Source organism: Odontomachus brunneus, unplaced genomic scaffold (assembly GCF_010583005.1).
Source record: "Odontomachus brunneus isolate Ranch 3 - 2012 unplaced genomic scaffold, Obru_v1 Obru_scaffold_048, whole genome shotgun sequence".
NCBI classification, from domain to species: domain Eukaryota; kingdom Metazoa; phylum Arthropoda; class Insecta; order Hymenoptera; family Formicidae; genus Odontomachus; species Odontomachus brunneus.
Window position 1 is genome coordinate 484,337 of NW_022639498.1, and position 13,430 is coordinate 497,766.

The 13,430-nt window shown below is 34.6% G+C and overlaps 2 protein-coding genes across 4 annotated transcripts in view; one reads left to right on the top strand and one right to left on the bottom strand.

Moving 5' to 3' along the window:
• The window catches only part of LOC116844953, a 14,113-nt gene continuing 683 nt past the window's right edge, over window positions 1-13,430 (bottom strand). Inside the window, exons 1-2 of one of the 2 annotated variants that reach the window (XM_032817140.1) lie at window positions 1,574-1,799; window positions 1-321 (exon numbers count right to left, since the gene is read on the bottom strand). In XM_032817140.1, coding sequence (XP_032673031.1) covers window positions 180-321; window positions 1,574-1,752 — 321 coding nt within the window. In that variant the 5' untranslated portion in view covers window positions 1,753-1,799 and the 3' untranslated portion in view covers window positions 1-179. Of the gene's footprint in view, window positions 322-1,573; window positions 1,800-13,430 lie in introns of those variants that run through there. The other variant, XR_004378163.1, reaches the window with a different exon arrangement.
• Window positions 5,636-13,430, top strand: part of LOC116844952 (protein CutA homolog) — a 14,661-nt gene continuing 6,866 nt past the window's right edge. For both annotated transcript variants that reach the window (XR_004378162.1, XM_032817139.1), the window contains exons 1-5: window positions 5,636-5,942; window positions 9,385-9,444; window positions 9,570-9,615; window positions 9,723-9,772; window positions 9,926-9,968. Coding sequence is in view for 1 of the 2 variants with exons in the window: in XM_032817139.1 (XP_032673030.1) it covers window positions 5,779-5,942; window positions 9,385-9,444; window positions 9,570-9,615; window positions 9,723-9,772; window positions 9,926-9,968 (363 nt within the window). In the remaining variant the exon portion in view is untranslated. The remainder of the gene's footprint in view (window positions 5,943-9,384; window positions 9,445-9,569; window positions 9,616-9,722; window positions 9,773-9,925; window positions 9,969-13,430) is intronic.

The following is a 13,430-nucleotide window of genomic DNA, read 5'->3' on the forward strand; positions in this document are numbered from 1 at the left end:
GATTCTACCTGGCGATCCGTGCGATCAAGGGTAATTGCGACGGATTTCGCGCAAGACGCGTAGTATAACCACCATAGTATAACTTTACGGTAGGTCGGACAGACGCAGATGTTAATCGTAGTTTCGCGCGTATAGAAACAATGTAGATAATGACTTACCAGTGGTCGTCCACCGCGCGGTTACTCTCTGTACCTCTGGATGACGCTCTCGTGGATCGGCACTTCCTGGACCTTTAGATGTTGCCGACTCTGGGGAACCTCGTTCTGGATCGCGCGGCGGCAAGTTCGAATATTCAAATCACTTGTAGTTGACCGATGGACACTAGGGAGGAACACCGCACGTCGCGGTTTCGCTTAGGCGTAGGAGGAAATGTGTCGTGTAAGGATGTTCGAATGATGGCTTCTGCACACAGGACGCGGTAATGCTTGACGCGCGGCGGAAGTCCGCGCGACAGCCAATCAATATGTTGTTTTTCCGTAAGAGCTAGAAGGTTATTACGGAAAGCAGCATATTGATTGGCTGTCGCGCGGACTTTCGCCGCGCGGCAAGCATTACCGCATCCTGTGTACAGGAGCCATAATTGCGAATGCTTTTCAAAAACATTTCAGCAAAAGTTCATTATATTTTCAATAAATTATTTCCATCAAATACAAGCATCTTAATTGAGATCTCAATTGAAATCTTACATGCGAAATGTTACGGAAATCTCATACGAATTATCAGTTACGATCTCACGATGAAATTTCAATTGAGTTCGGAATTATGGATCTGTCGACAGATTCTGCTCGAATCTGTCACTAATCTGACATCCGTGTGCGCACAGATTGCTTACTGGGTACCATTGTAAAATGGGTTTAAGATTTATAACCTTATAACTCAAAATATTAGTAAAATCAAACATAATTTCCGAGACCGATTTCAGCAAACATACTCTGTGACTTTAATACAATTTACTTTATACGAAAAATTCAGTGTCAATAGATTTAAAAATGGTGAATTTACCGAGTTCATTTAAGCAGAAGAGAATCTAGAGGAAGATGACGAACATGAGAAATTAACTGACGAAGATAACAAGAGTGAATTAACAAATATCCTTAAGAATTACACTAGTTTGCTGCAAGAAAAAGATCTTGTAACAGATACACCTCATAATGAAATAAGTTCTGTGTCTGTATGTAGACGTCCCTAAAGCGTCTTCTACAATGGCAGTAGGAGTAGTAGTAAAAAATAAGCAGTAAGTAAATAGACTAATCACAATCGATTATTTTTGAAACATGAGAATGGAATTGGTCAATTTGCTTACTGCTTATTTCTTACTACTACTCCTACTGCCATTGTAGAGACGCTTAAGACGAGGATATTTTTTCTCACTCTAAAGCTAGCCACACACACTTTTCGTAACAGTAACCGTAAGTCCCGAGCCACAATAGGTGTAGTAAGCTTTAAGCCTTAAGAAATTGACCAATCACAGTTGATTATTTTCCTCAAATTTGACTGTGATTGGTCAGTTCCTTAAGGCTTAAAACTTACTACACCTATTGTGGACCGAGACTAAAGGCTAAATCACACTAACGATTGGCGATAGATGGCGCTGGTTTTGGAGTCTGTGCTCCTTCCTCGGATATTAGGATCTCCATTCCTACCCCCAACTCCAATAATATCTTTCTGGAGGCATACGGAATAACCCATGCTATAGATATCGCTATATCTCTGAAAAGGCAAGAAAAAAGTGGGCATTTTTTTCTGATTCATTAAGACCTAGTTCCACAACCTCCGTTTAACTTTAACTACCGGTTAAGTCTCAACAGTGATTGGTTAATTCTGATTAACTCTTCTTAACGCTAAATGCGATTGGTCAAGTCCAATAGAATAACCGGTCAGTTAACTAAAAGTTGTGGAACTAGGTCTAAGTGTACTTAAGTGTATTAAAGCCATTGACACTTGGGGTAAAAAACCCATAGTCTGTTACGATATTATAGATAAAATTCTTCAAGCCAGAGAACTGGACATAGTATTATGCTCGTGTGGAATTATAAAATTTGAAATATTTCTTCTTGAATATCAAATGGATTTTGTGTATTATGTAACATCCTTCGCATTATTCTGAGATTATTTCTCTCGTCTCGATCATTTATTTCGTTAACAAAAACCAAGAATGCAGCTGCCATGTTGAATAAAATTTTTGCGTAAAAAATTTTAATTTTCATAAATTTTCATAAATTTTTACGTTAAATCTTTCATTTTTCACGAGCTTAGTGAAAGTTTTCATCTTTCACGAATTCATTACAAAATTTTCACTTTTCACGAGTTCACACTAGGGAAAAAAATTCATGATCGTTACCCTGAACGCACCCTTAGAATAATGGCTCCTGCACATAGAACGCAGTAATGTTTGCCGCGCGGCAAAAGTCCGCGCGACAGCCAATCAATATGTTGTTTTTCTATAAGAGCTAGAAGGTTATTACGGAAAGCAGCATATTGATTGGCTGTCGTGCGAACTTCCGCCGCGCGGCAAGTATTACCGCGTCCTGTGTACAGGAGCCATTACGCTTGCCGCGCGGCGGAAATTCGCGCGACAGCCAATCAATATGCTGCTTTTCGTAATAACCTTCTAGCTATTATGGAAAAACAACATATTGATTGGCTGTCGCACGGACTTTTGCCGCGCGGCAAACATTACCGTGTCCTGTGTGCAGGAGCCATTACCGCGTCCTGTGTGCAAGAGTCATAATAGTAATGACGCTAGCAAATCCCGTATAAAGTCTGCATTCTGATATTTACTGCAAATACTGAAAATCTATAGTATACGTGTGTAACGTCCGGATCTATTTTAGAACATTAACAATATATTATTATAGACCGGGAGGCCGACTTGTCTGATTTCAGACATCACTAGATATTTTATCCCTATGTTACTAGATGTAAGTACGTGCGCATATGCATATTCGCGAGCGTTAAAACATTATAATTAAAATACCGAATGCTGCGTGCTGCTGGAGAGTCTCGAAATCAACGGATCGACCCAAAGAAACCGCTATCGCTCAGTGCGATAAGCCAACATAAACATGAGCAAGCCAACATAAACAGGAGCATGAAAACTGAATCCCAAACATCACTCAGGACACCGACGCGGTGACATCATGCAAAGGAATGAATCTCTTCCCTCGCCATAACTCCATGGACCAATCGGAGAACGACTCTCAGCGATAAAGCGACATATAAAAGCGCGCGCATTTGTAGAGAAGGCAATATATATAATTATTTTCTTCTCATAGTTAGTCTCTGGTAGCTTCATGTACTTATTCAGCATATTATACTTAGTCGTAAAATCCGACTGTGTTGCAATTACTTTTGCCTACCCTTCATATTTCAAACGTTGCGAAATCAAATTCTGAATCGCGAGCCGCATCAACCCGCGTGGTATCGGAACATCCGAGGCCGAACCAGGAGAACAAGCACCGCTGATTTTTCGCCAGATTCATCAATCGTTTCGCCAGGCTCCCGAGACCCAGGGTAAACTCGGTGAAAAGCAGAGTGACCCAAAAGCGGAGCCATCACTCTGTTGACCGTCCACGTAAGTCACTGATTTCACTACTTTCAAATTTCCCTATATAGTTATTTATCTTGGACGTAACACGTGACATAGGCCGGTATTCATAGTCCGATCTTATATTTAATAGGCTTTTTTTATGTTCGACTGGCCCTGGGTTAATCGCTCCGAGAGCGATTAATGACGTCATAAGTCTCTACTAGTCAATCATAAAGTTTATAAGTACTTCTTCGATTAATAAACGTAGGCTGAACAATCCAGAGTAGGTTAACCCAGGGCCAGTCGAACATGCTATTAGATCATCTTAAGTACTGTCTTAAGATGTCATCAACCAATCACAGAGCCGTATTTGTATCTTAAAGGTGCCAATACATGGGAGCGTTCCAGCGTCGAGCGTTAAAGCTTTAGCCAATCAACATATCAGGTTCCAGAAGTATACTTATAGTTCTTGCGGGAAGTGGCACGTTGATTGGCTATCGCTTTAACGCTCGATACTCTGATGTAAAGGCATCTTAAGATATTACTTAAGATGAACTTGAAATAATAGCATGTTCGACTGACTGTGGGTTAACCCACTCTGGATTATTCAGCTTACGTTTATTGGTCGAACAAGTATTTATAAATGTTTTATGATTGGCTAGTAGAGACTTATAACGTCATTAATCGCTTTCGGATTAACTTAGGGCCAGTCGAACACGCTATAAAGCGGCACACGATGCTTGTTTTCATGCTGGATTGCTTGCTTAAATTTTCCATTTTTTTTCACAAATTGTTACTAGTTCGTGACTTTCAACATGCCTAGTATCTCGTAAGAAAATTTCAGAACCTATAAAATACAAAAAGCTTAATAAGCTTTATTTATATTTAAAGACAATATTCTGACAATATACATCACTATAGAAATAAACCTAAACCTGGCTGCTACCTACACTGCTGTATTTAAATTTTTTATCTTACCGTGATGGCTAATGGTTGTACGAATGTTTCGAAGAACAAAAAACCATAAATAATTTAGTAATTTCATACTGTATTGCACTCTTTGCGCACTCTCCACCATCTCCACCAATTCACATCGCGCAAAAGAGAGTGGAGAAAAAGTCACACGAGTGGTCCACGGAGTACGGTTTTCGAACGGCCATGGTCTCATGGTCAGTGTGCCCACTAGGGGTTTTCGAACGATCTGAATGTGACAAAATACACACGAGTGATGTTTTCGAACGCACCCCTAGGTGGCGGCGAGAGACGTCACGTATAATGGCTGCGTTCCAAAATTCACTGCCAGTACTGGGGGTCGATTGTATATCTCAAATCGGAGTGAAAATGACAAAAATGAACAAATTTACTAGCATATTTGTAACTTCATTAGACAATGTCTAGTGAATTTGCTCACTTTTTTACTCCGTTTCAAGATGCACAATCGACCCCCTGAAAATCTATAGTTCATGTTACGTATACTATAGAATTTCAGTACTGGCAGTGAATTTCGGAACGCAGCCAATATAAATTTTCAGTACTGTTAGTGAAATCGGAATATAGGGTTTATCGTAACTTATATCGTCTTTTGAAATGCATAAACTTAAAGCAACAATCTCATTGGTCGTTCAGCGAAAGTTACGTATTATGTTTATGGTTAAGTCAAGTGCGAAGGCCCATGTATACAGGCCGTAATCCGTTAACTTATACCGGAATCGTAAAACATTGACAAATCACAGTCGATTATTCTTCTATAATTCGACTATGATTGATCAATTTTTTATGGTTCCAGCATAAGTTAATGGATTACGACCTGCATAAATGGCCTTTAAATGTCCACAGGAGTCAACTATCGATTGTAAGAAAGTGTTACTAAACTACACTTTTCGTAGTACGTACATGCAACAGTTTATTAGCTTGGAACACTTGGAGAAGTGATATTTGCTCATCAAACAATTTTTAGAGCCTTCTTTGCAAATGTTCACGGCAGTCAATATATCAAAGATCGATATTCAGGGGCTGAGTATCGATACACCAATATATCGAACACTAAAACATCGATACAAATATCGAAATATCGGACACTAAAATATCGATATTTGAAATATCGATACTGTATCGCCCATCACTACTTGAAGTTTCTAGCGTGAAAATCGGTGTCGACCGAAACGTATAGCGCTCTCAGGTTTCTCTCTGGTATTATACAGCTGACTGTAAAATACTGTGACCCGGTGTCCGGCAGCAAACTATTGTAAATGATATTCATGACACGTGCTTCGCTGGTAGGAGTGTTGATGGTTTTGTACTTAGCGAGAAGTATTCGTGGACAAACTTATCGGAATATGTCGAGTGTCGCTGGAATGTATTCCGTATCGTACGTCACCGTACCGAATGATACAGTGGCGAAAAAAATAGCTCGGTAAATATTACAACGATACATATACAAAGTCTATACCTTCTCTTCGCATTGTGTAATTGGTATTGACAATTTGAAATATAATATTTGTTTTTAAGGCTGTTTTTCTCACTCTAATTTGGAACAGGGATTGAAATCGGTACTAAAAATACGATTTTTGTACCGGTGTTTTTAGGTATTAAACACAGCAACTAAAAACAAACTAGTTTGTGTAAATGGTAATTGTTCAGAAGAGCTATCTCATCTCCTATTTCGATGAAAATAGACTCAATCGACGCGTTTGTGCATGCCAAATAACTTTTTCCTCTGACAAAATCGTCGCTCTCTACTGCGAAGCGAGATATTAATAGACAAAGTTGAGGGCGTGTTAGGTTAGAAAATCTGTCATACCATCTATCTCTAGCTATGTAACTGCTAAAGCTAAAGAGTGAACTTCTCACAAAAGACTACAGCCCCCACCCCCCGTGATAGGGGGATCTGGGGAGCGAAGCCCCCAGCTACATAGCTAGAGATAGATAATGACAGATTTTCTAACCTAACACGTCCTCAACTTTGTCTATTATCTCGCTTCGCAGTAGAGAGCGACGATTTTGTCAGAGAAAAAAGTTATTTGGCATGCACAAACGCGTCGATTGAGTCTATTTTCATCGAAATCGGAGGTGAGGTAGCTCTTCTGAACAATTACCCCGGCCGATATTATACCCATACCGGTGTATACAATACTGCTATAAATTCGTTAGTATAATTTTGACATTCAATTGCTACTTTAGAACCATTATCAAAAGCCAATAACCCAATATATAACTTTTTTGCTGTTAAGAGGAATATTGTAAGTAGAGGACACTGCGATACTCTTAACATCTTTAAAAAAGAAAACACAAAGATACTACTAATAATGAGTCTTTGCTACATATCGTGATACGTTGACATAAAGTTGAATGGAAGCTTTTACAGATACAAAGTCATACAGTTAAAATCAAAATATTAGTAAAGGTAAATAAGAGCCCAAAATAAGTAATCTTTTCGCTGGTATTATAGTGTACAAAACTTAATCAATTTTACATAATCATAAATAAATTAAAAAACAAACGAAACGTATGTTTCGGTTTGGACTTTCATCAACGCAAACGAAGACTGAATTCAATAATAAGAATAAGAAAACTAATCGTAACATTGAACTGTCTTAGGGTGAAATTACATGGTGCGTAAAAGAGCTGCGGAATAGAGAGTGCGTCATAGAAGGAATAAAGTTCCGAAAATAGTCTACCTCCGATTTTGATGAAACTTTGTGAAAAGCTTCATTTTAGGTTAAAATTAAAGTCTCTAAAAGGATTTTTGGCGACTTTTATAAAACGTAATTTGACGCGTTTTAGTTGTCGCTAGCAAACGTTAGCAAAATTTTAGTAAAAACATATTTCTACTAAATCTTCGCCTTACTAAACATACGAGTCTACAATATATTAAAAATGGATACTGAAAAAATTAGTAAAAAACCCCTACGCAAGGTAAGACGTGAATCACACGCAAGACTAGTATACGTTTAATACGCTATAAAATTAGTCTACGCATTAATCTTTTTTTTATTAGAATGTTGTTTTACGATATTGCTTGAATATTGCTTTGGGAACATTTACCAAAAAATGACTTTTATAAGAGTCGCCAAAAGTCCTTTTTTAGAGGTTTTTATTTTAACAAAAATAACATTCTAAAAAAATAAAAATGCATCTCGTATGATATGTTAAGCGTATGTTGTTTTTGCGAGATGCATTTTTATTTTTTTTTAGAATGTTATTTTTGTCAAACCGGGGGGACTTTGAATCTCCCCTGGACCTCCATGAGACCTCGGGTCTTATATTTGTCGTTGCTCTACAGTGAAACAAGATATTAAAGTTATACATTATTTGAAGTTTGGGTATGGAGGTCCGTTAGATCTTTTCTAAATTAAGTCTTTTATTTTAATTCAATTTGTTTTTTCTTACGCTACATCGGCTTTCAAATAATGGATGTTGGAGACAGGTCGAGAATATTTGTTGTTTTCCTGTTTGTCACAATCAAATCGTTTTGTAATAATTGCGTTATCAAGTAATTATATTGCGTATAAGACAGTTTAATGTTACGATTAATGTTTTCTTACTCTTATTGTTGAATCCTGTCTTCCTGTCTTCCTGTCTTTCGTTGATGAAGGTCCAAACCGGTAACCGAAACATTACGTTTACACAACGTTTTATTTGTTTTTTAACTTACTTATGATTGTATAAAATTGATTAATTAAATTCTGTACGCTACAAGCGCTATTCGCAATTAAATTCTGTACCAGCAAAAAGATTGTTTTTGGTCTCTTATTTGCCTTTACTAATATTTTGATTTTATATCTCAAGAGCCTTTAGTATTTAATCACTTAATACATTGTAATTGCAGAAATATTCCAGACAGCACACAATATATTTACAAAATATTTTAGAAATATAGATATTAAATATTTTATAAATATTCAAATGTCTTAGATTTTCATGTATAAAAAAGATTATAATAAATATTTAAAAATATTGATGAAAAACATCTTTCATAAATACTTTTATTAAAAAAATTATTATTTATGAAAGATTTATGATAAATATTTTTCATAAATATTTTTAAATATTTTTCATAAATATTTTTAAATATTTATCATAATCTTTTTCATACCTAAAAATTTCGAACATTAGAATATATATATATATATATATATATATATATATATATATATATATATATATATATTTCTAAAATATCTTATATCTATATTTCTAAAATATTTTGTAAATATTGTGCTGTCTGGGATATTATTAGCCCATTTAAATGGCAAGATATCGGCTCTTGTTAGTTGCATTAAGTTTGTGAAATATACAATTGGTCTGTTCTTTTTAGATAGTTTAGTTAGCTTTTTAGCTGCACTGCTGAACTAGTGCAATGAGTTAGAGTGAAACAAATATACTTTCTTTCACTCTAACTTATTGCACTAATTCAGCAGTGTAGTTAAAAAGAACAGAGCAAATCTCAAATTAGATATCTTATTCTATTCCAAACTGTCAATGTAAACTTTACTCTCTACTACAATAACTAAAATATACAAATGCTTGATCTATGTGTACAATCGGCGTTGGAAAGGTTGTCCGGTTTTTTTTACTTCTGGAATGCATCTGTCTTGTCCAATGAAAAAATTCTTTTATTGATCAACAGATTCTTCTATTAGACAAAACGAATGCCGAATTTCGAAAGTCACAAAAAAGATCGGACCTTTCTGATGCTGATTGTATATATGTTATTAGAGAAATATATACAGATTTTTTTACATGTTATATTTAAATAATGTTAATTAAATGTAATTATTTTTATTACATTTAAATAATGTTATTATTAAGTTTTTTATGAGATATTTACAGCATTTTCTTTTTCTTTCATAAAGTGGCTTGGTTGAGAATAAACTTGCTGCCTGCGTTAATATCATTCCACAGCTGATATCTGTGTAAGTTACTCCTATTTGTTACACATAATATTTTTATATTTATCAAAAGAAAATTCTAGCAATGGATTTCTAGTTCTATTTTTATTTAATATGCTTTTAATGAAGAAAATATTATGATTTTATAGGTACGAATGGGAGGAAAAAATTCAAGAGGAACCTGAGCTTCTATTGGTTAGAAAATTGTTTGATTAAAATTTAAGTTAAAAAGAATATAAATGATAAACTTAAATGTAAATGATGGACTTGGTTTCACTTATTTGGTTGTATGTAAATTACAGATGATTAAAACTAGAACAGAGACAGTGGATGCTTTAACAAAATATGTAAAGTAAGTCCAGTTACTATATCTTTTACTACACACACGCACACACATACACGCGCGCGCGCGCGCGCACACACACACACACACACACACACACACACACCTCATGTACTTTATATTAGAACTATATTAATTCTTAATGTTTAATTTTTTATACAGAGAGAATCATCCATATACAGTTTGCGAAGTAATTTCACAGCCCGTAAGTTAATTTTTATGTCACAATCTAAAAATTTTTATTAGCTTTTGAAAACGTTAATTATCCAATTTACTTTAAGCTTTATAAATAGACTTCTTTTAAATAAAGAAGTATCCGAGAAGCATTTTTTTGCGACTTGAAAGTTAAACTTTAAAGTTTTTTTTTTTTGTATTTTCTATATAGTATCTTAATATATCTTAGTCGGCGAAAAGGTTGTCCGATTATTTTTTATGACTTTCGGAACACATCCGTCTTGTCCAATGGGAAAATTCTCTTACTGACCAATAGATTCTTCTATTGGACAAGAACAGATTCTTCTATTGGACTGAATACATTCCAGAAGTTATAAAAAAAACCAGATTTGACACCGATTATACATCTCAACAATAATGTTTACTCTAACTACACTTATTTATCAAGATTATAAATAACAATCAACAAGTTTAAACTATTGCTAAATGTTTATTAAAAATGTATTATTAAAAAAAATATCGAATATAAATATACATTCGGTTATTAAACGGTTTATACATATTTTTCTGAATGCGGTTTTTCAGCGACTCAAATGTTGCCTCAAATCTTTTGGCACCCGATTTTCTGAAAACAATATCTCACAAGCTATTACGAATATCGCAAAATAATATGGGACTTTCTTGTTCATCGCAATCCGTTTTACGCTCTCGCGAAGTTCAAGAACGGTCATCTGGGATACCATATATACACACACAGGGTGTCTTAAAAATATGGGAACTCCTGAATATCTTTTTATAGTGAGGTTTTTCGATAAAATTTTCAAAAGTTGTAGGATTTCAAAAACTGAATCTGATGGTGACCTTAAAATTGACCTTAAGTTTGATCTTGAAGGCCATTTCAAGGTCAACTTTATTTTTTCAAATTGAACATGCATATTTTCAGATTTATTGACGGATTCGGAATCTATGCCAAAAACTGAGAAGTTTTTGTCTGAAACATTTTTTTCAGAAAATGCTCCCTTTGACCTTAAAATGACTTTCAAACTTCACGGTTTTTCTTAAAAATATGGGAACAATGCCATCAGCGGTCGCACAATAGCGGATGTTTTGACTTCGAAATGACCCCCGATGGTCATCCTGACCCAAGGGTCAAGGTTCCTATTAAAAAAATAATAATTAAGAAAATTCTATTAAAAATATAGGAACCCCTGAATATCTTTTTATAGTGAGGTTTTTCGATAAAACTTTCAAAACAAAAGTTGTAGGATTTCAGAAGCTGAATCTGATGGTGACCTTAAAATTGACCTTGAAGGTCATTTCGAGGTCAGCTTAATCTTTTTTAATGGGAACCCTGACCCTTGGATCAGAATGACCATCGGGGGTCATTTCGAAGTCAAAGCATCCGCTATTGCGCGACCGCTGATGGTATTGTTCCCATATTTAAAAAAAAAAACCGTGAAGTTTGAAGGTCATTTTAAAATCAAAGGGAGCATTTGATCTGAAAAAATGTTTCGGACAAAAACTTCTCAGTTTTTGGCGTAGATTCCGAATCCGTTATGAAAATATGCATGTTCCATTTGAAAAAATAAAGTTGACCTTGAAATGGCATTCAAGATCAAACTTAAGGTCAATTTTAAGGTCACCATTAGATTCAGTTTTTGAAATCCTACAACTTTTGTTTTGAAAATTTTATCGAAAAACCTCACTATAAAAAGATATTCAGGGGTTCCCATATTTTTAAGACACCTTGTATATGCACATATACACATATGCATACATACACACACACACACACATTAAAATACACAGGTTGCTGAAATATTACATAGTTGGAATATAAATTATCCATTTCCTAACATCTATAGATATTTAGGCTGTCCCAAATCACCATACTCATATTCCGCAAGAGTATAAAACGAATTGAGGTGAACAAGAAAGTCCCATACGGTTTTACAATATTCGAGATATTAATTAAAGAAAATTTGTAAATAAACACACGTGATATAGTAGATGACCTATAGTGGCGACGTTTGCCGTCATGTCCATTAAGTCAAATTAAACCAAAAAGTTATATATTATTTTGTACATAATTACGTAGATTCTTGGTTATTAAGTTTGTTAGTGCATTATCGCGTATAATCATGCACCGATCTTTTTTAATTCAATCAAATTTATTCTTCCTTCAGCATAAGCCAAGAAGTAGGGACTTAGTTTACAATTCCTGCCTTAGCTCACACACATTTATCCCATGCATACATCCCTTTCTTCGTTCGACTTTCTCTAACTTAATCTAATCTCTTTTAAATCTACCCAATTCTAACTTTGTATATTATATTTCCTCAACTATTATATTTTCCAGTTCTTTATCCTTTCTCCATTTTTCCTTCCTTAATTTTTTTGCTTTTTCTTTTTCTATCCATAATTTATTAATTGCCCATCCTTTTTTTCCATTTAACTCTTCATCCCAAAAATCTTCTTTACTCATTCTTCTTTATTTTTTTCCAAATCTTTGAACCACTTCCTTGCTATTTCACATTGCTTCACGAAGTGATTTATACTATCTCTACTTTTCTCTCACACAAAGTACAAATTCTAAATTTTTCATCGAACTAATATTTATTATTTTCTTTCATATTACCACATTTAATCTTTATTAAAGCGTTCTTATTCTTTGTTCCTGATCTTGTTCCCGAAAAGGAGGGACACCCATTGAGAATAATTATATCTTCTGTTAATAGCTCTCTTTATAATCTTGCGGTTTTTTTGCATAAAATTATTTATCAAAAAATTCCCCCGGCAAAAAATAAAATTAATAATAGCTTTGATCTGGTTAACAATCTTGCATTTAAACATTTCGAGGAACATCTTAAACTGGTTTCTCTTGATGCTATCTCTCTATTTACTAATATTCTATTTAGCATTGGCGTCGGTAGACAAACGTTGGCATTATATTGTCGATTCTATTGTAATTTCTCGCAACGAATTTTTGTTGGCTTTGGAATTTGTTCTCAATTCTACATTTTTTACTTTTGACAATATAACTTATAAACAAACTTTTGGTAGTCCAATGGGCTCCCCATTGTCTCCTATTATTTGGAAGAAAGAGTTATTAACATGATTCCTGTGACATTGCCTTTTTATTTTAGATATGTTGACGATATTCTTTTAGCGACTTCTAAGGAGTTTTTGGATAACATATTGCACATTTTTAATTCGTCCCATCCTCGTCTTCAGTTTACAATGGAGATAGGAGATGACTGTATTAACTTCTTAGACACTACACTGTTAATACGTAATAACGCAATTATTTTTTACTGGTATCATAAACCAACGTTTTCTAGTCGATACCTTAATTATTTGTCTTTCCACCCTATTCAACACAAGATTGGCATAATTATTGGTTTGGTTGATAGGATGTTTTATCTTAGTCATCCTTCTTTCCATAAGAAAAATTTGGATTTTATTATTTTGATGTTAATTAATAATAATTATT